The sequence below is a fragment of the Artibeus jamaicensis genome, unplaced genomic scaffold (assembly GCF_021234435.1).
Source record: "Artibeus jamaicensis isolate MK-2021 breed Jamaican fruit bat unplaced genomic scaffold, CSHL_Jam_final contig_3056, whole genome shotgun sequence".
In the NCBI taxonomy this organism is placed as follows: domain Eukaryota; kingdom Metazoa; phylum Chordata; class Mammalia; order Chiroptera; family Phyllostomidae; genus Artibeus; species Artibeus jamaicensis.
This window is the reverse complement of record NW_026521704.1, coordinates 51,477-75,287: the sequence shown is the minus strand read 5'-3', so window position 1 is coordinate 75,287 and position 23,811 is coordinate 51,477. Positions and strand designations below refer to the sequence as shown.

Below are 23,811 nucleotides of genomic sequence, written 5' to 3'. Positions count from 1 at the left end.
GTGAGGCAGTCAGTGGCCCCTGAGCGGGCAGGGGGTCACACAGCCCTGCTCCCACCATTCACTGCTTCTCTTTATTCCTGTTGTATTTATATTTCTTTTTTGAGAGAGGGGAAGAGAGGGACAGAAACATCCATCAGCTGCCTCCTGTATGTGCCCTGACCGGGCACCGAACCCGCAACCCAGGCAGACGCCCTGCCGGGGATTCGAACAGTGATTTTCGTTTTGCAGGATGATGCCCGAGCCACTGAGCCACACCAGCCTGTGCTCCTGTTTCTGCTTCAAACTGGGGTGTTGGCTAAAGCAAGCCAGCGGACATCTGAAAGGTTTCGCCGCAAATACCTAGGCAAAAAGGCACACAGTACCTCGGTACAAGTCTTTCTTGTGGATGAAAGGGCAAATCTGAGTGCTCCTCAAGATTTGGGGGTCGGTTTTTTACTTTTCGGTTCTCTTTAGTTTGGCTAGAACGGCTGTCAATTAGTTGCACTATCTCTGATCTGTTCAATCCTGCCATCCTTGTAAAGCTCACAGAATGGGTGCTAACAAAATAAAATTAGTGTTTTCAATGACCAGGGCCACCTAGCATTTCATCGGGAATGATACTGTTTAGGCAGAAATTTTAATGGGCTGCCCCCCTTTCCGGGCCGATTGCGGCACAATGAGAGCCCATCAGGAACGGCCGTAAAACCGTCTCGACTGTAAAAACCTTCAAAGGCCATTTGATTCATCGTCCTGTCTGGCGAAAGCTCTCCCGTGAAACTGCTCTGCTTTTAATCAGAAAAGCAGGGCGCTGGGTGCTGGCTTGCCGGCGTGCGGCAGGAAGGGGTGCCAGCTGCACAGGAAGGAAACCTTTCGGAGGCGACAGGAATAAAACATGCGGTATTCAAAGAGTGGAACGGGCCTGCGGGTCAGCGGCCTGTGGCCCTCGCACAGACGGACCGGAACGGCCCCGGAAAAGAGCAAATCCCCGCACTTTCAAGTTGCACGGAAGGCAGACTGATGGAGCCGCAAACGAAACCAAATGTAGAGAGAGGAATCAGTCGGCCATAAAGCAAGCACAAGTGGGAAAGGGGAAGACGAAGATGGAATTCATAACCGGTACCAGGGCCCACCAATCACGAAGGGGCCTGGACAGGTTTCTTTGAACATCTCGTTAGCTACTTGGAGAGGAGATGGCTTGACATCAAACGTGCACCCGAGTGGCAATTCCGGCGTCCTATGCCAGGCGCGAGGCGCGGACGGAAACAAAAGAAGCTCACTGAGGTTCACGCAGGTGGCAGACACAAGCGCAATCTGCGTCTGATCTCTGGCCGCACTGGTGACGTGCGCTTGGCACCCGAGGCCAACTCCAGGGCCAGGGGGATTCACCTCCCCGCACCCTCACTGGGGGGCATCTTCCTTTCTCACACCCAAGCTTGCCATCAATCACCTGGGGCTCTGGTGCTTTCAGACTGTGTGTGATTCACTGTGAGGGGATGGTTTGAGATCCAGGCACCTCAGAAGCTTCGGGTGTGACCCCAGGGCTCAGGTGGGCCAAGGAAGGTGGGGCCCACCCTCCCACCTGGCCTAGGTAACGCACCTCGGAGGCAAGCCCACCCAGCTGGTGCTCAGACCTCCTTCCGGGTAGTCCTCCAGAAGTCTCCTTCCGTGAGCAACGTCCCCACCCCCTCTTCTGTCCCTGGGACGTCTTGCCACCCCCTGGAGACAGAAGGAACCAGCTCAGCTGCCCCCCACGCCACAGGCAGACCCCTGCTCCTGCCGGGGCAGGCAGTGCCCATCCCCACAGGCCTCCCGGCCACAGCCCCTCTTTGTGCTCCTGGGACAGCTCGGCAGAACCCGCACACCCTGAAGGGGCATTCTGTGCCTGTCCTGCCACAGAGTTCTGTCCCCTTGGCAGCCACACAGGCTCTCCCTTGGTCTCCCTACTGTGCCCAGGCAGATAAAGCCGGCTTGTGCAGCAGCTCCAAAAGCCCTCTTCCCCCCAAACCGCTAATGAATGGAGCTCTGACAAGCAGCTCATTACAGCCCCGAGTGAAAGGAAGCCTTGTTCTTGGACAAGAGGGCTGTATGCGATGCCCAGACAGACAGCTGTGCTCCTGTGCGCTTCTCCCCAGAAGGGACAGCGTGGCACACACGGGCACGTGCTTCCTGATGCGCGGACCTAACTCAGAATCCCTGCCCCTGGCGCCCTGCAGACTCAGGCCACACGGATCTCCATCTCCAGTCAGGGACAAGAGCTGAGCTTGGAATCGTTGGCTTCCAACAGTTATGTCGTCGGTCTGGCTATATCGACCCTGTGCAGAAGTATTTAGCAGAAACCAGACCATTACGCCCTGCAATTACCCCTAAAAGAGACCAGAAACGAGAAAAAGCTTCAGAAAGCTTTTGTTAAAAAAAAAAAAAAACTCACAAAAATAAAAAGATCAGGAATAAAGGAAAGAGGTGCATGTGTGCAACGGAGATGATTTACCGACCCTGGAAGAAGCATACTCGGAAATAAACGAGGCATGGGGCAACGTCATGTAGTTAACTCCAGATTTATTATTTTTATTTTTGCAGTCAAAGAAGCAGTTCAGAAAAGCAAAGCAGTTCACTCTCATCCGAATACAACAGTGTTGAAAGTGGTTGCACGCCTCCAACGCATCGTTAATCACTTGGTAAACTAAAGGGACATAAACGGGTCGCCTTCGCTCTAACCCGAGCTCGGGCTCCGGCTCGCGCTCGCTCCTGGCCCCGCAACCCGCGTGCTCGCCCCCGAGCTCGGGGGACGCACTGCGCGTGCCCGGCCGCTCCCGGAGAGCACGCGCGGCGCACGCCCCTCGCGCAACGCCGGGCCTCCAGTTCTAGCTTGGTGGGCACACAGTGCGCATGCTCAACCCGCCGACCTACTCCCCGCCCACCTCAGACCCCGGCGACCACGCACAGCGCCAGCTCGCACTTTCTAGGCCCTAGGGTGGCGTCGTCCGCGTGGGTCACACCCTTAGGAAGCCCCACAGCAGAAAAATTTCTTTCGGGGCGACCGCCACTCCCGGTCCCCGCCCCCACCCCTACCCCAGTGCCTACACGCCCCTGGTTCCACCAAATGCCTCCACAGAAGCCCGGCGGCCGGCACGTCGGCCAGCGGCGACGTGCGCCGCCATGATGACGCCACGCGCCGCGGTGACGCAAGACGTAGGCGACTTGTTTGGGAGCGCGGCTGGCGCGGCCGTTTTGAAGCTGTTCTGAGGCGCGCGCGTCCTGCCTGGGCCGCCTCAGCCGGTATCTCCAAGTCTGTGCAAAACGCCGAGGCGCGGGCGCTCCGGCGCCTGGACCGAAAAGTCTTGTCAGGCCGGTCGCTCCCTCCTCCCGGACGCCGGGCCCGCACCCCAGCCTGGCCGGGTGCCGCCTGCACTTGTGTCCTGCACCCCCGAGGTCCCTGGCGGCCGCACTCGGCCCCTGGCGTGTGGATCCGGGCTCCCAGAAAAGAGGGACCGAGCCTCAGAGATGCCGCCCGGCAAAGCCCTGCAGCCCGTGCTGAAGATGAAGGTGGACGAGCTGTTCCTGCGCTGGCTCAGCGAGGCCGGCACGCAGGCCATGCTGCGGGACTGTCTGCAGAGGATCCGGGCGCCCGGGCGGGCCGACTGCGGTGATGGCGACGCGGAGCGGTCCCGGCCCACGCCCGCAGCCCCGGCCCCCGCGGCGCCCACGCTGCCCGTGGGAGCCGCCTCCAGCCCGAGGCATGGGCCGCAGGTCCGCGGGACTCGAAGGTCGGCCGGGCCGAGAGGAGTAAGTTTCTCTTCCTTCCGCTAACGCCTGTCCAGGGCCAGGTAACTCGGGACGCGGACGCGTGGCAGGTGCCGGAGGAGGCAGAGGGTGGCAACGGCAGATGTGAGCGCTGGCGCATGTGGCGTGTACCCCCCCTCACCCCGCTCCCTGAAAAAGACAGCCCTACATGCTGGAAACGTAGGGTCCCACGTTGGCCATAATTTTGGAGTTTTAGTCAGGTGGTGTGAAATTTTTTTTCCTCTTGAGAGAGAGAGAGAGAGAGATCTATGTGTTGCATTCATGGGTTGCTTTTTGTGTGCATCCCGACTGGGGAAGTGAACTGCAACGCGGATTATTGGGACGACGCTGTCACCCAGTGAGCTCCTGAGCGTTGAGGTTTTAGACCCACTGTGTCTGGACCTGGACCTGGACATGGACAGAGCGTGAAACACAAGTTGATTTCTGCCGTTTAGCACAGGGTCCATTTAATAAGATGCGGCCTCCACTTATTACGGAAAAACGTAAGGTTGGTGCTAAAATCTACCCACGGTACTGCATGGGAATTTGCTGTTAACCCTTCAATTTGCAGTGGGATCCCCTGTGCCGTCCCCAGCACTAAGCACGTCCCAAACTGGTACCATTCAGTGTCACAGGGTCCCCACCAAAATGCAGCTGTCACCCAGGGGAGAGTGGTGGGTGGATGTCCACCCAAAGACAGGCAGGCACTTGGCAAAGTTGGTCTGGAAAGTGAGTGTCCCAGGAGCACAGGTAGTGGGTGGGGCTGGGGCAGCTTCGCAGACCCCCAGGCATAGACCCCCCCCAGAGGAGCGCAGCAGGAGGCCTGTCGGGACCCCTAGGAACCGTCCCATGGAACCGTCACTGAGCTCTGACCTGGAGCCCTTCCCAGTGAACACTACGGGCCGGGGCTCAGGTTGGTCCCTCCAACACTGACGGAGTTTCCTGCCCCACTGGCGTCTGTCCCTCTGTATCGTCTGTCCGGACTCCCCGGACGGCACACCCTGGACTGCTCCCATCTTTACGGAGCTCCCCACCGTGTTCCCGGAACTGGGCCCAGCAGCGCTCCAAGGTGCATTCCTGCAATTCGTGCCCTGTGCCTGTGTCCCCGAGGGACCGGGGACACAGAGTACAGACAGGTCAGCTCTGTGCGACGAGACAGTCCAGCAAGGGGTCCTCGGCCGGCACAGGGCCTTGTCTTTCATGTGGGAAGACAGGGCACTTCATCCAGGATGGACGGCGCACCCACTGTGGTCCGCCGTCTATTCCAGGCTGCCTGGGTTTCTGTGAGCAGGCAGCAGGCTCACGGGCCCTTGAGCGAAGGGCCCTCCTGTCTCCATGCGCACCGGCTCCTGGAGGACCCGGGGGGGCCCACTTGGGAGATGGAAGGGGGGGCTGGGTACCTTTCCAGGAAGGGGCTTCCCGGTGGGATTGTGGGGTTTGGGCAGGTGTTGGGCCGGCACTGTGTGGGGTGGGATCTCAGTCTTGGGTGTTGCGCGACTCTCTCTCTCTCTCCCCCCGTGGCCAGAGGACGGCTCCTTTGCTGGGGGAGGTGGGCCATCGGGGCAGCACAGGGCTGGCGTCCCAAGCTCCAGGAGCAGCACCTCCTCTCCAGGTCTGCAGGAAGGAGGACAAATGAGAGCCCCTCAGCAGGAAGCCAGCCAGCGCGCAGGACTGCGCCAGTCTGGGGGAGCGCCTGGCCGCCCCACCGCCACCTGGATGGTGGTCTGACTCCAGCCCCCCGACCAGCTCGCTCTGAATGCTGCCCGTCTGCAGTGTGGAGCCGAGGGGCCTCCTGCGTGTGGCTGCTGAGTGTCAGAGGGTGGAGCTCGAGCACCCACCCAGCCTTATAGCCCAGCTCCCAGGTCACCTGGCACCCTCTTTTCTGTCCCTCTCACGGTGGCGTCATCTCTCAGTTCTCTGTCTGGAGAACTTTGAGGGGGGTCACACCCTGAGTCCTTCACGACATTCAAAGTGTGGGCAGGAAGGTGGATTTGAGCAGAGATGGGGCAAGGCGGGAGCCCCGAGGGAGTGACCCTGAGGAGAGCCTGAAAAAGGAATGGGGGTTCAGATGGTGCAGACACTGGGGGGAGAGGCAGTCAGGGCCCCTCCTGTTTGCCCCCAACTCTGTGATAAGCGGGAAGGGGCAGACTCGGGGTGGCCAGTGATCAGAGGTGCCCGAGGTAAGAGGGAGTAGAAGGGCCACCGGCCGAGAAACTGCGTGAATATGGTGGAGAACGTGCTTGTGTTGGGGGGGGGGTCTGCACTTCAGTGCAGCCAGCGTGGCAGCCGTGACGCACGCAGCCCCCGCCCAAACAGCACGTGCACCGTGGGGTGTGCCGGAGCCCACGGGGGCTGCGTGCCTCCTGCCTCGCGTCCGTGACCCCGAGGCTGCTGGAGGAGCAGAGGCTGTTAATCGATCAGAGACGCAAGGTGGGCAGTGGGGCGGGTGCTGTGCTCTGTCTGCCCAGCTCTGTCTGGCACCATTGTCCCCAGTGGCAGGGACACGCCGGCGGCGCCACCTGCCTGTCGGGGACCCTGTCACCATGCGGCTGGGGGCCTGGCAGAGGGAGCTGGTAACCCCTCTGCATGTGGTGCTGTGTCTGGCAGACTCAGGCCCCTCCACCCCTCAGCTGACAAAGTGAGTGCACAGGGAGGGGTGGAGAGCAGGAGAGGCTGCCCTCTGTGGACCTCACTGAGGGGAGCCTCCTGGACTGTGCCCAGGGGAAGAGGTGGGCAGTAGGCACTGGCAGGCAGGTGCTGCCCAGGGCCCGGCTGTGAGGTGTAGGGGCCCTGACTGCTCTGGGCTGTGGGACCCAGATGGAGCTAGGTGCCGCTCAGCATTGCCCGGCCACAGTTGCTTAGAGAAGTCGGACACTGTGAGGCTGTCTTCCCTCTCGGGCAGCCGGATGTCCCACAGCCCCCCTTGCCACCTGACCTAGTGCTGCTGACCTGGTGTCCCGCCCCCCCAACAGAGCTCATGGTCCATCACAGACAGGGCCCCTCCGGGCTCTCCTTTGGGCAGTTCAGGAGCTGACTGCTGTGTCCTGTGTCCTCCCATCTGTTTCACCACCTTCCCTCTGGGGGGTGCACCCTGCTCTGCAGCCGAGGGCACGCAAACCTGCTTTATTGCTGGGAGGAGTTTTCCTCAGAACCCCCATGTGGGACCCCCCTGGGCTTTGGACGTGGCTTTCCATCTGTCAGGGAGGCCTGGGCTGTGATCTCAGCATCTGGGCCTGCCCCCTGCCGTCCCCACCCTCTTCATCCACCTCACGGTCAGGACGTGAGGCCTGCATCGATCCCAGAGCCAAGTGGAGGGGCCCCCAGGCCACCCGGCCCTGCAGACTCCTTGCCTGCTCCTCAGCCCTGGGCAGACAGCCTGAGCCTGCCCTTGGGAGTTGGGACACTGGGCGTCAGCGCTGCAGCGGAGGGGGTGGGGGCGGAGCTGGCAGAGCCAGCGTGTGCCTCTGGGAGGGAGCAGCTGTCCCGGCCCTCCGCCGGCCCAGGACCACAGGGCAGGGTGCGCGCTCCGGGGCAGGTCCTGTCTGCTGCTGCTGCACAGCCTCCCCTTGTCTGGAGCGCGCCTGCCTTTGTCCCCTCCCTCCCGGGAACTCGCAGGCGCTGCCCCTGCGTCCTCTCGCCGCCGCCGACCTCTCAGTGTCAGTCTCTGTCCCCGTCCCTTGGGTGGGCTGAGCTGCAGACAGTCGCCGCGCCCCTCCCGTCACCGGCACAGAGAACAGCTCCGGCAGCCACCTGGGGCTCCCTCCCTCCCTCTCGCTGCTGCCGTTGCCGCCACAGCGGGCTCCCTGCTCAGCTGCCACTGCCCTGCCGGCCCTGCCTCCCCCACCCTCCAGCCATGTGCCCGCCTCAGCCTGTGGAATGCGTGCGGCCCAGGGCCGGCCCCCAGAGCGCCCGCCCGGCCGCGCATGGAGCGCGCTGAGCCCGGCCACCCTCTCCGCCCTGCCCGGCACAGCTGCCGCCTCGAGCCCCCTGGCCCGGCCCAGCCCCGAGACCCCGGGCCCCGGTGGCCCGTGCGTGTGGACATGCGGCTCCGCGAGCTGTCCCTGCGCCAGGACCCAGACCTGAGGCAGGAGCTGGCCTCGCTGGCCCGCGGCTGCGACTTCGTGCTGCCCTCGCGATTCAAGAAGCGGCTCAAGGCCTTCCAGCAGGTGCAGATCCACGCGTCCTCTGACCCTCCGCTGGCTGTGTGTCTGTTCCCGTGGGTCCTCGCCCGGTCCCTCACTCGTCCCTGGGGCGGGGGCTGCGGCCACTCCGGTGGGGGTCCGTGCAGCTCGGGAAGTTTGCTGGGGCAGAGCTCCCTCTGCAAACAACTGCAGCAGCGTCTCCCCCGCGGTCTGGCTGCAGATGCCCCCGTGGCTGTGGGACTGGCTTCTGCGTGCGCCCCATGGCTGGCCGGGCACCGAGTCCGCGGGGCTCGGCCCTTTGTGGGGGACCGGGCGCGTTTTCCCCGTGGAGAGAGAGTGTTGTGCGCGCACGTGTGTGGCGCTGAAGCCTCACCGGGGCGCTGTGGGCTGCAGTGCGTTTGAAGGGGTCTGTGGGGACAGTCACACCCTGGACCACCCGGAGAACTGAATTCCATGCTTTTCAGGGACCGGTGGGTGGCAGGGCTTGGCCGTGACTCCCGTGAGTGCTCAGAGTGGTGAGGTGGGGCTCGGGCTGCTGGCTGTGCGCGTTGTGGGAGTGAGTGCAGGCACCGTGGAGCGTTCCTGGGACACCTGTGCACCCCTTTGTGACGGGCGGTTCTCCTGCTGACCCAGCCTCACCCTCTGCTCCCTCTCAGAGCTCCCCCCTGCTTTACAGTTGCTGCCCCTGGTCGAGCTCTGCGCGGGGGCGCCCTGTGGCGGCCTGAAGACCAGGCTGCGCCAGACCCCATGCTTCACCTGGGCGAGCACAGGCCCGCTGTCTGCCGGGGCTGCCGCTGGGGTTTTTCCGGGAGCACACGCCAGCTCATCTGCAGCTGCTGTGGCCCCCCGCCCCCGTCTGTCCCATGTTCCCAAGTCCCACGCGCTGTCTGCCCCTCCCTGTGAAGGGAGTCTGTCCAAACTCGTCTGACTCGGGGGCCCTTGCGGTGGACGCCGCGCAGTGTGCCCTTGCTCAGCGGGGAGGGAAGCCGGCCGTGTGGCCGTCAGTTCCCTGCAGGGTGGTCACAGGGCGTGTGGTGCGTTCGGGCCTGCTCCTCGCGTGGCGGGCACTGCCACACGGGCTCGTCTCTGAGTCTGGACTGGGCTGCTCGTGCACCCGCGTCAGACTCCGGGGAGCGGAGTCTCTGAGTTCCCCATGTGGGGCGTCATTTCTCATCGCATGGCACGCGTGTCCACTGCGGTTTCGGGGGGACAGCCTGTGTCACCCCAGTGCCTTTGTGATGGGACCCCCATGGGCAGGGAAGAACCAGAGGGTCGTTCTCGTGGGGGTCGGGGCAGGCGGAGGCACCTTGCGTGGGTGTTTCCGCCCGGTGTGGTTCCGTGTGGCCCGCGGCAGAGCCTCAGCAGGTGGGCACGCGTGTGTGGTTGGGGGGGTGGGAGTGATGGGCCCATGGACCGTGAGGAGCCCACGGGGCGATGGTGAGGGTGGGGTCAGACACACCAGGGACGCTGTGCAGGCTGCAGTGCGTCTGGCTGTGGGGCTGCCTGGAGCATGGCCACGGGGTGCGTGGGCCACGTCCACCCGCCTGGGACTGTGCTGCCACAGGGCCCAGTGGGGGTCTTGGGTGCCTCCCAGTCCCAGCTCTGGGACCCCCAGGGCCCCAAGCAGAAGGTTCCCTGTGTACGGCACGCGGCTGGCACCGCCTGCTCCTCGCCCCCCGCCCTGCCTTCTGGGTGCACAGGCTCTGCCACCGCCACCCGTCCTGCCGCTGTGGGCGCCCGTCTCCCCCAAGGACACGTTTCCTGCCCTCGTAGGGAGAGGAGGAGGCGGGGGTGGGGGACCCAGGCAGACATGGGTGTGGGAGAGACCCCGACCTGCTGCCGGCCTCGCGCACCCCGACCGGGCGTTGAACCGCCCCCACAGGCACATGCCCTGACCGGGGACGGAACCACAGGCTTCCCGTGTGCGCTGGCACTCCCGCCCGCCGTGCTGCCGGGCCGGGGCGCAGGCAGGCGACCTCTGAAGAAACCCTGGCAAGGGGTCTGCTTTCTTATCTTTATAAGAAAGATAAGGAAGGACCAGGTCTTGTCCCTCTGTGTTTGATGTGGACCTGGTCGCTCACTGTGGTTGTGTGGGGTGGTCTGCCAGGGGTGTGGAGGGCCCTGGGCTCCCGGACAGAAGCTGTGGTCTCCCGCTGGGACAAGCAGTGGTGCTGTGGGTGCTCCAGTCACGTAAGACCCTTGTGCTGCTGGGCCAAGCCCCACGGTCGGGGTCCAGCGTGCCAGACTGTTCCTGTGCCCTGTGGGCGTCCGCCCTGGGACCCCGCAGCACCTCTCGGCCCTTCCCGGCCTGCCTCTGCCTGGCCTGCCGGGCCCCTCCCACATGCGGGGGCCCCGCTGGCGGGCCCGAGCCCACAGCAGGACAGGCTGGCTTCCTGAGTCCCGCACGTGCCTGGGGCACTCGGCCCTCAGTGGGGACCAGCGTGTCCACAGGCCTGGCCCAGCTGCTGTCTCGCGTGGACTCCTGGCACCACAGGCACAGTGCCCGCACACACACACACACACACACACACACGCACGCAGGTCACCGCCTGCGGGGCATGCTTCTAGGGGCCAGGCGGCGGCACGATGTGCTCTGGGAGGCTGCAGGCATCCCTGCGATTCCTGGAATTGGAACGGGCCTGAAAGAGCCTGTGCGGGGAGGGCGCCCGCACAGGACGGGCAGCCGAGGCCCAGGTGAGGAGGGTGAGGAGCCCGCTGTGCAGCGGTGTCCTGCTGCACGTCCCCTCTGGGCGGCCGCGGGCCTGTCTCACGGCCCTCCTGACTCTCGTGCACACTCACGCCTTTGCACCCATCCCGGCTGCCTCTGCCCCCCTCACTGGCGTCCAGCCCGGTCACACTGCGCGGTCAGGAAACGCTGTCCCGGTGCACAGCCCGCCAAGGCAGCTGGCCAGCTCCTGACAGGGTGGGAAGAGAGTGTTCCTCTGCGGCTGTGCTGTGGCTCTATTTCTGTCCCGCAGGCTAAGCCTGCAAATCCCCGAGTCCGCACGGGCCCTGCTGCTTCTCCTCGTCCCCCCAGCTCTGGGGGGGGGGGTGGTGGGGGCGCCCTGTGCTCGGCCTCCCTCCGTGCTGCCTTTCGGCACTTCCTGCCAGCGCCTGCCCGCAGTGCGGGCACTGGGCGCTTGGGGGGTGGCAGTTCCCACCCCCGGGACGTGGTGACGCTGTTCCTCCCGGGGTCCACGTGCCCGCCTGCCCGCGGACGCAGCAGCGCCTTCCTCGGCTCTCCACGGGGTCACTCGCCCGTAGACCTGTCATGACTTGGAAATGCCGTGCGCTGAAAACACACTCGACCTGGATAGCATCACAGCCTGGCCGCTCCTACCAGTGGTGGCGGCTCCCGCAGCGTTGGCCGGCTGCACGGACCCCAGTGCGGGTCCCGGCGTCTGGGGCCGGCAGTGCCCCTGGGGCAGCCGTGCATTCAGACTCCCGGGCTTCCCGCTCGCTGCCCTGTCCCTGCTCTTTCTCCGTCTTCTCAGGAAATGCCCCTGTCACTGTCCTTCCGTGTCCCTCACAGGTCAGCGAGGTCTTTGCCAGCCTGCCCTTTGTCTTGGGTGCAGGCGTCCGCCCGTTCGCAGTTGGCCAGCAGTCTTTCCCCGTTCCGGTCTGTTTTCAGTCTTAGCTGCTGTTTATTTGCCCGTCCTCCCCTGTCTCCTCTGTACGGCTTCCTCGTCCGCCATGCCGTACACCCTCCTCCCGGCTCCCTGCTCGTCCTGACAGCGGGGACCACTCATGTTTCCTCAGTGCACGGCCGGTGTCCCCACCCCTCACGCGCATATGCTGCTGCCATCCTGCGGGTTTCAGCGGGGGGCGAGGCTGCGTCCTCGTGTCCGATCCCTGTGCTGGGCATGTGCAGGCTCCCCCTGCACCGGCCCGCCAGGCCTGCCTCCTCTGTGCACTTGTGGCCGTGTCTGGGGCACTGGGCCCCTACCGGACACACAGCCTCCGGCATTTCCTCGCACGGTGTCTGCTGATGGTAAACCAGCTGTTTCTTTTGGGTGTTGCATTTCTGAGCGGACCCAGCACAAGCCCCAGGGGTACCGCACACCCACACTGCCTCTCAGGGTGTGCTGTTGTGTGTGCCCGCAGCAACCAGGGGTCAGTGCTGGGTGGCCCGTCCCCAAGGCTCAGCCCAGGCTCCGTGCCCCAGGGACGGCCCGTTGTCCCCTCACATGGTTGCCCTGGGGTGGGCGAGGCGTGTGTGTGTGTGTGTGTGTGTGTGTGTGTGTGTGTGAGAGAGAGAGAGAGAGAGAGAGACAGAGAGAGGGAGCGCACAGTTTCAGTCCCAAGTGGACTGAGTACCAGAGCTGCAGCTTTGTGGCCACTGCACAGGACACGCAGGTCATGACCTGACCTGTCCAGGACGGCCGGGCACGGCCCACTCCTGCCCTTCTAGGTCCTGACACGGGGGTCTGCAGCACCAAGTCGCCAGAAGGAGGCAGGGCCAGGGTGTAGGTGCCACCCAGCCCTGGGGGCGTGGGGTGGGCATCCTGATGTCGTGAAGACACGGGACAACCCAGACCCTTGCGAGCTGCAGGCACCCCCCCCGCCCCATGGGAGCACGCATGGCCCACCTGTGTGGCCCTGACTCCCTCGGGGGGGGGATGTGGGACAGGCTGTGTGCAGCACTGGGTGCCCTCAGCGCTGGGGTGGCAGCCGTCCCTGTGCTGGGGTCCCCTGCCCCGGAGCAGCAGGACGCCGCTGAGCAGCAGGGATCCAGCCCCGAGTGGCAATCACCACGCCACACACGGGTGCTCGGAGCACGTTGGCTCCCCGAGGTCTGACGGAGCCGCCTCGCGTCCTGTCTCCCAGGTGCAGACGAGGAAGGAGGAGCCCCGGCCGCCGGCCTCCAGCCAAAACATTCCCGCCTTCTACTTTCCTCGCGGTCGGCCACAGGACACAGCGAACACCGACGCTGTCATCGCTAAGATCGAGAGAACCTTCGCCCAGTTCCCACACGAGAGGGCCACCATGGAGGACATGGGCAGAGTGGCCAAGGTGGGGATGCTGCGGGGGGTGGGGCAGAGCTGGTGGCCCTGGGCCCGCCCTCTTCAGTCGGAGGGTCATGCACACGGGGCCTTGGGTTCCCTTTTGTCCTCAATGTCAGGGAACCGGAGCGTCCTGTGTCACCTCCCAGGCGAGAGAGGGGAAATGCCCATGTGAGGTGGGGCAGCGCCCAACGTCAGGTGCGGGTGCTGGGCAGACCCGTGGCTGCGTGCCCTCCCTGCTGGGGCTGCTTTTGCCCCCGTGCGGGCGTCTGCGGTTGGCGGGTGTCCTCAGTGCCGGCAGAGTGGCTCTCATATTGTTTTCTCTGCCTTGCGTATGTGTAAGTCCCGAAGCGGGGCGCGGGCGTGGGGCAGACCCCGAACCCGGCCTTGCGGATCCTGCGCAGGCCTGGGGGGCGGGGCCTCGGGCCCCACCTCAGTGCGGGCTGTGCTGGTTTCCAGTCGGTCTTCTGCACCGGGCGCTGGGGCCCGGGGGCGCGCTCGCACGTGTGGAACAGCCTGTCGCCGCCTACAGTTCGCCACAGTCACACCACCGACCAGCTGCATGACGCTTGTCCCCTCAGTCTCCCGGGCTGCGTCCTGCCCACAGCAGCCCCGGCCACAGGCGCCTCAGCTTCGTGGGAGCGTCGGCTCTTCCTCCCGCTTCCAGAGCTGTGACCGCTCCTGGTGCACCCACGCGCCGCAGAGTGGCCTCGGCCTTGGCAGGGCAGCCTCAGCGCTGCGTCAGGCAGCTTCCGGGGTGCGGGTGCAGGCTCCTTACCGGACTGGGTCCGCCAGCTCCGACCTCCCTGAGCCTCCCTTTGGGGGAGTCGCCAGCACCCCGGGTGCTGTACTGGGGCTTCTGCTGTTTCGGCCCTGAACCTCTTTCAGCAAGCGTGTTGTCCCTGAGTGTCACCCGCGGGTTGCGTTGTGGAATCACGTGGTTGTACCTATCAGGACAGCACCCTGCAGCGCACACCACTGCTGCGGACTTGGGTGCGAGACCACGTGTCTTAGGGGCTCAGCACCCTCTCGTGTTGGACCCCCACTCGGGTGGATGGAAACATCCTGACGACCCCCATGTGGCTGGTCCCGGCGCGGATGGCGCGTGGTCTGTGCTCGTGCAGCAGCGTGTGCTGCGTTGGCGGTGGCGGCATCGGCCTGGGCCCCCGGGGACCTGTTTATTCCTGGCTGCCCTCCGCGGCTGCTGGTGCTGGTGCTGAGCTCAGCAGGGAGCTGTTGGGCGCGGTCCGGCTGCTCACTTCCTCCTGATGACAGCTTGTTTACGGTGGGGGACGCAGCGTGAGGCTTCGCCCGGAGCCGGCCGTGCAGCGGCCGTTTTCCTTTTGTCAGGTGCCCCGGCTTCAGAGTCTCTGGGGACCTCGTCCCGCCACTTCTGACACGGACGTGCGGGCCCCGCCTTTTATGCTCCATCCCTCTGTCCACGTTTTGTTCTACCTTTCCCAGAAAGTGGCGTTCGGTGTTAGAGGTGTTTCTGTCACGCTGATTTCCAGGCTTTGTGCGCCACGCCCCCTTTTCAGCCAACACAGGGCTACTGTTTTCTCTCTGCGGGGTCTCCTTGCGCAGCTGCGCCCGCCCTCCCTGGGTCTTCGGCGCACTGCCACCGCGAGGTGTGCACTTGCTCCCGAGTGTGGCCCCAGGGCGCGCACACGTGCAGCGGTCGGGGTTTCTCAGTTCCGTTTTGTAGCCGTGGGGTCCTGCTGTCCTGCCACGTGTCCCGTGTGCAAGAGTCGCGTGGACGGTGCTGGTTCCGTTTTTTGCGGTTTGGAGCTCCTCGGAGGCCTTTCGTGGTGGGCGTTCGACTTACCCCCGTGTCGGCAGCCAGGGGCCCCGACTGCGGTGCGTTTGCGTTACCGGGACTTGTTTCAGGGCAGAGGGCGGCCCAGCTCAGGCCGCAGCCTGGAGTCCTGCTTGGAGAGGAGTGCGCGCGCCCTTGGCTGCTGCTCTCAGACGTGCGCGTGCACCTGGGAGCGACTGGTGCTTCCCGGCCTGAGGGGATGGTCCGGTGCTGCGCTGGCCTGGCCACTGCGTGCTGGTCCTGCTCTCAGGCCCTCTGGCGTCCCTGCTCTCGGCGCCTGCTGGCGGAGGTGGCCTGAGGACACGCTGAGGGTTTCTCCCTCCCCTGAGCCTCTGTTCTCGCAGGGCTGTCCTGCTCCGGTGCCGCTGCTCAGAGCAGCTGGAGGGCATTAGGTCCACAGTGGACAGAACCCAACTGCTGAAGGAGGCCTGCGTTTCCCTCCCTGCCACGCCGTGGGCGTTGGGCAGCGGATAGGGACCCGTGAGAGGCCATGGGTGCAGACGGGGATGAGGCATAAGGACCAGACCGACTGCTGGGACGACATCCGGCTTAATGTTATGTCCTTGTGCCAGAGACACCATCATCTGGTGGGTCGGCGTGGAGTTATTCGGCCTGTGTGTCTGTCCCCTCGGTCATCCGCTCTGGGGCCCGAGGTGGTCACAAACCCGGCCCCTGGTGTTTTGTTTCTGTTTTGCGAAGTTGCAGTTGATCTTTTCAAGCAGCGCACTTGGGATTTTGTGGATTCTTCCCCTTGAGTACTTGCTTTCTCTTTCCTGCCGGTCTTTTCATCCTTTCTGTCCTTTTCTGAGCGGAAGCTGTGTGCCTGGGTCAGCCTTCTTTCCCGGTGCAGGGACGAACGTCCGGGTGCTCGTCCTGTTGGGCTGCGCTGCACAGAGCGAGGTGGCCGTTGTTGCCGCACTCACGATGTTCTCCAACGTGCGCTGCCCTTCTCTCCCTGGTGGCTTCCCAGCTGCCGCTTCGTGTGTCCGGGCAGGGGACCTGCTGCTCGCGCTCTTGGGGCGCTGCCCTACTCCGATGTGGGGTGGTGGCCCCACAGCGGGATGCGTTTCAGCTGCCGTTTGGGGTGTGGAGGGGGCGCGCCCTCACGCCGATGCTCTGTGCGCAGGCCTGTGGCTGCCCGCTGTACTGGAAGGGGCCCCTCTTCTGCTGCGCCGGCGGGGAGCGCACGGGCTCCGTCTCCGTGCACAAGTTCGTCGCCATGTGGAGAAAGTGAGTGCCGGGCCTGGGCTGGGCACCGTGGGCTGGGTGGGCGGTCGGGCCACCTGTTTCACGGCTCGTTCTACGGGGCCGGGTTCACGGTCCGCATGGCAGCGCCCCATCCCCGCACTGCGGCCGCTGCTGTAGATGCAGAGGTGTGACCGGGACACGTGGGTGCCCTCCCCGCCCCCAGGATCTTGCAGAACTGCCACGACGATGCCGCCCGGTTCGTCCACCTGCTCATGAGCCCGGGTTGCAACTACCTGGTGCAGGAGGACTTCGTTCCCTTCCTGCAGGTACCGCCTCGGCCACCAGCACGTGCCCCCACCCCTTCTCTGCCCCTTACCCCCGCCCTCAGCCACCGCTCACACGCCCCGCCCTCAGCCACTGCTCGGGCCCCCTCACAGAGGGGTGCAGTGTGGACACCCTCCCAGGCTGGCTGTCCGGCCGCGCCTGCAGGGGCTCCCCCGCCCCCAGAGCTGACTCAGCCCACGTCCCCTCGGTCATGAGTGCGGATGGCACAGGCTTGTCCCTACAGGGCGTGCCCTGGGAGACGTGGTGTCCCTGAGAGGGAGGGAAGAGCACCCGGCGTGGGGCTTCTTGGTGCGTGGGCACGTGGTCCAACGTAACTACACCTCGGTAACGGCACACGCAGCGTGTGCGCGCCCAGCAGTCCTCCGAGCAGCGGCGCGGGGCTCGGTTGGGGAGCTGCCGTGTGCAGCCCCCGCAGCTGCCTCCTGTGCCCAGCTGCTCCCTGTCCTCTGTGCAGGACGTGGTGAACACCCACCCCGGCCTGGCCTTCCTGAAGGAGGCGTCGGAGTTCCACTCGCGCTACATTACCACGGTGAGTACCCGCGCCCACCCGGGTCCAGGCCCCACCCAGACGCCACCTCCTCCCCCTGGATGAGCTCTCTGCCCTTGGCTGGGCGGGGCTGGGTGCCCGAGGGGTCAGGGCTGAGGAGGGGCATGGCGTCGGCCTGGGCCCCGGGTGCCTTCCGCCTCAGCAGCACAGTGAGGGCGCAGGGCGTGCAGACCCCTGCCTCCCCCCGCCGGGCAGGACCCTAACCCTCCCGCGATGCGCGCTGCTCTCCAGCAACTGCTCTGGTTGGAAGCCCGTGTCCCATAACACGCGGTGGGTCGGGCCGCGATTCACACTCAGCCTGCGCTGTCAGCATCATGGGGTCCTCACGGGGCCAGGATGTTGGACAGAGTGTAAACGGGGCCTGTGGCCGGTCTCACGCGGGGTGCTGCAGCCATAACTGTCCCGCATCGCACGGGCGGGGGTTGGGGGTGTCCTGGGACGGGCACAGGTGGCAGTGTGCAGGGCTGGCCTCTGTGAGTTCTGGGATGTGTTCTAGTCCAGCTTTCAGATCCCGCTGTTCCTGGGGTGGTGGATTAGTGGGGACGTGTGCGGAGCTGATTCCATTTTAATGCACCCCTGCAGCCCAGGTGTGTCTGAGCCGGGCACAGGCCCCGCCCTGGGTGCGAGGCCCCGCCCACCTGTCCCTTCCTCGGGTAGCGGGCGCCCTCTGCTGGCGGCGGGTGGTCCTGCAGTCTGCTGAAGCTCTCCTGCCCCGCAGGTCATTCAGAGGATCTTCTACGCTGTGAACAGGTCCTGGTCGGGGCGGATCACCTGTGCTGAGCTGCGCAGGAGCACCTTCCTGCAGGTGAGCGGTGGGGCGGGGCCTGACCTCCACCCACCCTCCGTCCCTCTGACCGTCTGTGTTTCCTGCGGCCTGTGCAGGAGGCAGAACCTGCAGGACCGAGGCGTGCCCTGCACACTGAGGGCACGTGGGCACGCGGGCCTGGGGGCACTGAGCAGCAGGGCTGACTTGGGGGGCCGCTGGGACAGCATCTGGGTCCCCGTGCCGGCCAGGGCGGCTGTGCTCCCACCCTCAAGCAGGGCCCGGGCCCCGTGGGTTCCTGGGTGGGATTTCTGAGGCGCCCACCGGGGAGGCCTGTGCCCCCCAAACCGCAGCAGGGTCTCGGGGCGTTTGCAGAACGTGGCGCTGCTGGAGGAGGAGGCGGACATCAACCAGCTGACGGAGTTCTTCTCCTACGAGCACTTCTACGTCATCTACTGCAAGTTCTGGGAGCTGGACACCGACCACGACCTGCTCATCGACCCGCAGGACCTGGCCCGGCACAACGACCACGGTGAGCGTGCTGCTGCGGGTGGGGGCCCGAGGGGGGCTCACGAGCAGCGAGGTCTCGGCCCGTGCGCTGCCGCTCCCTGGGAGCTGGCTGGGCGCTTGTCACCACACGTCTCCTTGGGCCAACCCTGGGTGTTCGGGGCCCTCCCGCCGGTCAGGTCAGGCCAGGGCTGCAGGCAGCAGGTCACGTGAACCCTCACTCGCCAAGGGCAGGTGTCCGCACGGGTCTGTGAGCCCTGCCACGCCTGGGGCTCCCACCGGAGCAGCCGCAGGGCCTGCCCCGATCCTGGAGAGGGCCTGGCAGAGGGCTCAGGGGTCCATCCCGTGCGCCCCGGACGTGTCTCCTCATCTGCTCATGGTGCCAGCCGACCCGCTGCCTGGGAGCGGTCCTGGTGGGGACCAGACAGCCGGAAGCGGTGCTCTCTTGCTTCTGGAGAGCAAACGTCCACATTCAGCTAGTTCAGGAAGGGGCTTCCCCCCGAGGGTGTGCAGGACACGCTGCTCACACACAGCCGCATCCTCACGCTTAACACTCGCCCTCCCGTGACCTGGACCCTGGGTTTGTGAGGTCCAGGGTCCCAGGGCTGCGCTCCCTCTACAGGCTCCGGGGAGGGGCCTTCCCGCCTCTTCCAGCTCCGGGGCTCCCTGCTGGGGCAGCCCCGCATCCCGGTATCCCCAGGCTGGTGGCCGCGTCCCTCCTGTCTCCACGTGGCTTCTCCTGTGGGTCTGCGTCTCCTTCTGTCACTTCTAAGGACACTGTCACTACATGCATTAGATGCAGGGCCACCCTGACCCTGGACGACCTCCTCTCAGACCCTTCACTCATCCCACCTGCAAAGGCCCTGTGGACAGATATGGTGCAGGTCACGGGTCTTGAGGTCAGGACAGGGACGTAAGTTTTTGGAAAGTATGTTCCACCCTCCGACCCGAGTCACTCGCACCTGTAGTGAGCACCGCCGAGGCGGGCGAGCAGGGCCGTGGACGGGCTGGCTCAGTGCCGTCTCCTGGGCGCGGTGCTGCCTGCGGGCTGGGCTGTGCTCCTGAAAACGTGTGCATCGGGGTCCCAGCCGGCAGGGCCTCCCTCACAATGGGGCTTCGGGGTGCGTGTCTAGAGGGGGGTTGGTGAAATGGGGTCAGTGGGGGGCCCTGACCCCACAGGACTGGGGGCTTTATAAGAAGAGGAGTTGCGGACACAGACACACCCAGAGGGACGCCTGAGTGAGGACACGGGGAAGAAGGCTGTGCACACGCCCAGGAGAGAGGCCTCAGGAGGGGCCAGCCCGGCCCACGCTGGGTCTTGGTGCCCAGCCTCCAGAACGCAGAGACATAAACGTCTCTCCTTTGACCCACCCAGCTGGGGGCCTGTGTCGCGGCATCTTTCTGCGTACGCGTTGTGGGTGCCCGGAATGAGTTTCTATCCCCGTCTCAGTGACGGTGACACGGGCTGTGCGCTGAGACAACAGCCCCGCCCCCGTCTGCCCTGCCCTCTGTCTCGGGCCCAGGGACCGCCTGGCCCGCCCGTGCCTGTGAGTGGGCTCCTCGCAGCCTTGGAGTGTGCAGGGCACGTGCAGGACGCCCAGTGTCGGGGTCCACCCGCCGTCCCGGTGGTTGACCCCGTCCCGCCGGCTCCGCGAGGCTGCCAGGGCCCTCACACTCCCGCCGTCTCTCCCGCAGCCATCTCCACCCGCATGGTCGAGAGGATCTTCTCCGGAGCCGTGACGCGGTAGGTGTCTGCGCCAGGCCGTCGTCCTGGGGACGCGGCCCCGGGCCTGGGCAAGGGCTCAGCTCCAGGGCATTCACGGCCAGGACAGGATGTCGGGGGGGGGGGGGCCTCACAGGGTCATGGACGAGACACACGGATGTCACCCAGCTCCATCGCGTCCCACGAGGTCATTGGGAAGGGAAGGTGCACACCACGGTCTCTGGAGGCTGTGAGGGGAACGTACGTCGTGGGCACCTGTGGAAGTGGCCTGTGTGTGGCCCCAGGCACTGAGGGAGCCTGTGGTCGGGCCCCCTTAACCACGAGACAGTGTGGGCGAGTCCGCGGCAGCCGCTCCCCCGTCGGGCCCAGGAGCCTGCCTGAGGCCCCCGCACAGGCCACAGGCCACAGGCCAGTGCCCCGGGCCCAGCGGGCAGACCGGGGCCGCCTGCTGCTGCTGCTCCCCAGACACGGCCTGGTCTCTCCGTCCCCGAACGCAGAGGCAGGAAAGTGCAGAAGGAGGGCAAGATCAGCTACGCCGACTTTGTCTGGTTCCTCATCTCCGAGGAAGACAAGAAGACCCCGACCAGGTAGGGCCGGGGCTGCTGCCATGGACGCCTGGGTCCGCAGGTGTCTCCTTCCCTGCGGACGCTCCTGGGCTGTGTCCCTAGAGCTCTGGGGGTCCGTCACCGGGGTTCCGGGAGGAGGGCGGTTACACCTGTGGCAGCCAGGCTGAGCTCACCGCCCACCGGCAGCATCGAGTACTGGTTCCGCTGCATGGACCTGGACGGGGACGGGGCGCTGTCCATGTTCGAGCTGCAGCACTTCTACGAGGAGCAGAGCCGCCGGCTGGAGGGCATGGGCATCGAGGCCCTGCCCTTCGAGGACTGCCTCTGCCAGATGCTGGACCTGGTGCAGCCGGAGTGCGCAGGTGTGAGGGCGGGGGCTGGCTCCGAGTGGGGGTGCCCGTGGGAGCAAAGAGGACACCCCGGCTGAGGCGGAACCCCGCGTGCCCACCGGGAGCACCGGGGCGGCCCACGGGGCGTTGCAGGCTGCTCCCACCCACCCTCCTGTCCACTCCGTCCCCTGGCCCTCCCCACGCCAGGGTCCCGTCTGCCTCAGAGCACTCAGAGCCAGGAGGCTGGGTGTCCCAACCACAGGTCCACGTCCTCAGTTTCCCGGGCGCACCTGTGGGGACCTGGGGGCGCTGGTGTCCCGGCCAGGTGCTGGGACTTGCAGGGGCAGCCGGGGCTCTGCCCTCCCCTGAATGCCTTCCTGCAGGAGGCGGCCGGTGGTGCTCGGGGAAGGACGTGCGGCCCTGGGGTCAGCGAGGGGGACAGAGGGACAGTCTCTGGACTCAGACACACCCCCTCAGTGTGTCATCTGTTGAGTCGGGGCGTTTGAACGGAATCGTCCTGGGACCCTGCTGAGCCTGCAGGGGACGGGGGTGGGGACATCCTCTGCTGTCCTTTCCCTGCAGCTCAGATCGTGTGTGCACAGCGCCCCCTGGTGGCGACAGTGCCCGTGTTCTCAGCCCACTGCCGCTGCGGGGTTGCTCAGGACCCCAGGGCCCTGTGCTCTGTTCTCCTATGGTCCTCATTCCCTCTCTGTCCCCCTGACGACTTCCCGGCTCGAACGTCACCGGGGAGGAGCTCCCGCCTGCATTGCTCACGTCCCACTCTGGGTCAGCACGTGCGGTCGTGGATGGGCTGCAGTGAGATGCGCGGCCCCTGGTGGCCGCGCCCGGGAAGGCGCCCCAGGCCTGAGCGTCCCCTCGTCCCACAGGCAGGATCACGCTGCGCGACCTCAAGAGGTGCAAGCTGGCCTACGTCTTCTTCGACACCTTCTTCAACATCGAGAAGTACCTGGACCACGAGCAGAGGGAGCAGGTGTCCCTGCTCAGGGTGAGTGCGCCCGGCCCCCAGCTGCCACTGCCCACCCACCCATGTGACACCCGTGTGACACACGTGTACCCACAGGAGGCGGAGGCAGAAGGCCCTGAGCTGTCGGACTGGGAGAGGTACGCGGCCGAGGAGTACGACATCCTGGTGGCCGAGGAGGCCGCGGGGGACCCCTGGGAGGATGGGTGAGTGCGGTGGGGGGTGCGATGGGCAGGGACATGGGGCGGGGGGAGGGTGAAGGGGACAGGATGGGGTCGCATGTGGTGGGAGCCGTCCACGTGCTGCTGTGGAGGCCCTGGGTTCAGGGACTGTGCTCCATGCGTCCACCTGTGCGGCCTTTGGCGGCGCTGCTTTCCACGGTGTCCGTGTGGACAGGTGAGAGGCTCCGTCCCAGGAAAGGCCCTGGACCACAGGGTTGAGGTGGCTGCCCCACTCGGGTCCCTGCCCGCCAGGCCACAGTTCCACTCCTTCCCTGGGTGGGCCGTCCACGGGTCTGTGCGCTCCGGTCTCCCCCCAGCCTCTGAGTGCCTGGCTTTCTTGTCAGTGGGGTCTGGGGCTCCCTTTTCTGCGGGGTCCCCGGCCGCCCTGCTCCTGTCCTGGGCATCTCGTGCTGTCTCCCAGCCGCAGCGGGTCTGTGAAAGTGTCTTCCACGAAGCTGTGCCCTGGTGCCGGGAAGGTTGGGGACCGCTGGTTTTCTGGACACAAGCCCAGCCCGGACTGGGGGGAGGGGTGTGGCGACGTTTCCCCCGGGTTGGAGGCTGTGCTCCTGCCCTCACACGTCCCCTCTCCACGTGAGGAAGAGCCGTCAGCAATCCACGTGCGGGTGTCCTGGGTTGCGCTCGCTGCCTCTCGTCACAGACCCTGCGCCGACCGAGGGCAGGGATGCCGTGCTGCGCACGCAGGCTCGCCCTTCCACGCAGGCGCCCCACCCCCTCCGCACTTACAGCCCGCGCACCGCCGCGGCGTGTTTCCTGGACATCACGCACCTGCTCTGGACGGCGTCCTACGTCCCGGCCTGTCCTCACAGAGCCCTGCCCCCAGCATCCCCCTGCGCTCTCACCGCGGCCCCTCCTGCAGGTACGAGGCGGAGCTGAGCCCCGTGGACCAGAAGCTGAGCGCCCTGCGGACGCCGCTGGCCCAGAGGCCCTTCTTCCAGACGCCGTCCGTCCTGGGTGCCACTGACCTGTACGAGGACGAGGAGGAGGAAGAGGAGGGCAGTGACGACGACATGCAGCCCTCGTGACCGCCTCCGAGGGCCGTGGGTGTGGTCGGCGACGCCGCAGCTCCTGCGTGGAAGCCAACAGCACTGTGCGTGACCGTTCCGGAGGGTGAGCTCTTTACGGAACACGAGGTGCGCTCGTTCAGAGTGATGCGTCTGTTTATTTATTCGGCGCCGAGGCTGGGCGCAGCTGGGCCCGGATGGGGGACACTGCCGCCTGGCCCGGCGGGCAGAGCGGACGCTGGCCCGGGAGACGCTGGGGCCACTGTCAGACCCACGGTTTGGAGACGGACCGGGCCGACCGATGGGTGACGCCCCAGGGAACCCTGTTCTGTCTTGGGAGGACCTACCCGTTCCTGGGACCTGTCCCTGCGCGGTCGGCTGCGTCGCTGTCTGCGTCCGGTCGGCGGCGAGTGCGTCCAGACGCTGCGCCCTGCATCCCGCGTCTGCCCGCGTCCGGGCACTGGGCTGCCCCCTGGTGACGCTTCTGCGATCCTTTCCTCCTCCGTGTACAAACTGTACAGTTAACGTGTATTTGCTGTGGAGCGCGATTTTAAAACGTTTTACGAGATCACATTTGTATTTTCAAATAAATAATTTAAGGGTTTTCAGCCTCGGGTTCTGCTCAGCCACCGCCCACGGCAGACAGACCAGGCAGCCGAGCGCTCTCTCCTCAGCTCTGGGTCCTGGCAGTGAGGACACCCCCTCCCTCCAACCACAGGGGGTGTTTTGCCACACAGTCCGTGGGTCCTGGGAGTGTGGGGGCAGAGGGACAGACTGGCCCAGTGAGACGCCTGTGGGTCACCCCCCTTTTGCAGCAGCATCCTCCTCCCACCTGTGCCCGAGATGCAGAGGCACCGCTCTCCTGGGAAAAGCCGAACCAGGGGCCCTGAGACTTCTC

The 23,811-nt window shown here is 65.6% G+C and overlaps 1 protein-coding gene across 3 annotated transcripts; it reads left to right on the top strand.

Annotated features, from left to right (window-relative positions):
- The first annotated feature begins 3,169 nt into the window (after positions 1-3,169).
- On the top strand, positions 3,170-23,521 carry PPP2R3B (protein phosphatase 2 regulatory subunit B''beta). 3 transcript variants are annotated; one of them, XM_053662851.1, is made up of 13 exons: positions 3,170-3,762; positions 12,729-12,914; positions 15,847-15,950; positions 16,132-16,234; positions 16,708-16,782; positions 17,519-17,605; positions 17,939-18,095; positions 19,766-19,814; positions 20,291-20,380; positions 20,546-20,721; positions 21,576-21,694; positions 21,770-21,876; positions 22,769-23,521. In XM_053662851.1, the coding sequence occupies exons 1-13, from the start codon at positions 3,481-3,483 to the stop codon at positions 22,932-22,934; spliced, it is 1,701 nt and encodes a 566-aa protein (XP_053518826.1). In that variant the 5' UTR covers positions 3,170-3,480; the 3' UTR covers positions 22,935-23,521. The 3 variants fall into 3 exon arrangements, with proteins under 3 accessions (XP_053518826.1, XP_053518828.1, XP_053518827.1); XM_053662852.1 differs by lacking the exon at positions 3,170-3,762 and adding an exon at positions 7,254-7,925; XM_053662853.1 differs by lacking the exon at positions 12,729-12,914.
- The last annotated feature ends 290 nt before the right edge of the window (positions 23,522-23,811 follow it).

Bases quoted from the DNA above. Each gene is read 5' to 3' on its own strand.
- PPP2R3B (XM_053662851.1), top strand. From the start codon at position 3,481: ATGCCGCCCGGCAAAGCCCTGCAGCCCGTGCTGAAGATGAAGGTGGAC. The intron at 18,096-19,765 runs GTGAGCGTGCTG...TCTCTCCCGCAG, and splicing joins GGCCCGGCACAACGACCACG to CCATCTCCACCCGCATGGTC. The intron at 20,381-20,545 runs GTAGGGCCGGGG...GCCCACCGGCAG, and splicing joins GACAAGAAGACCCCGACCAG to CATCGAGTACTGGTTCCGCT.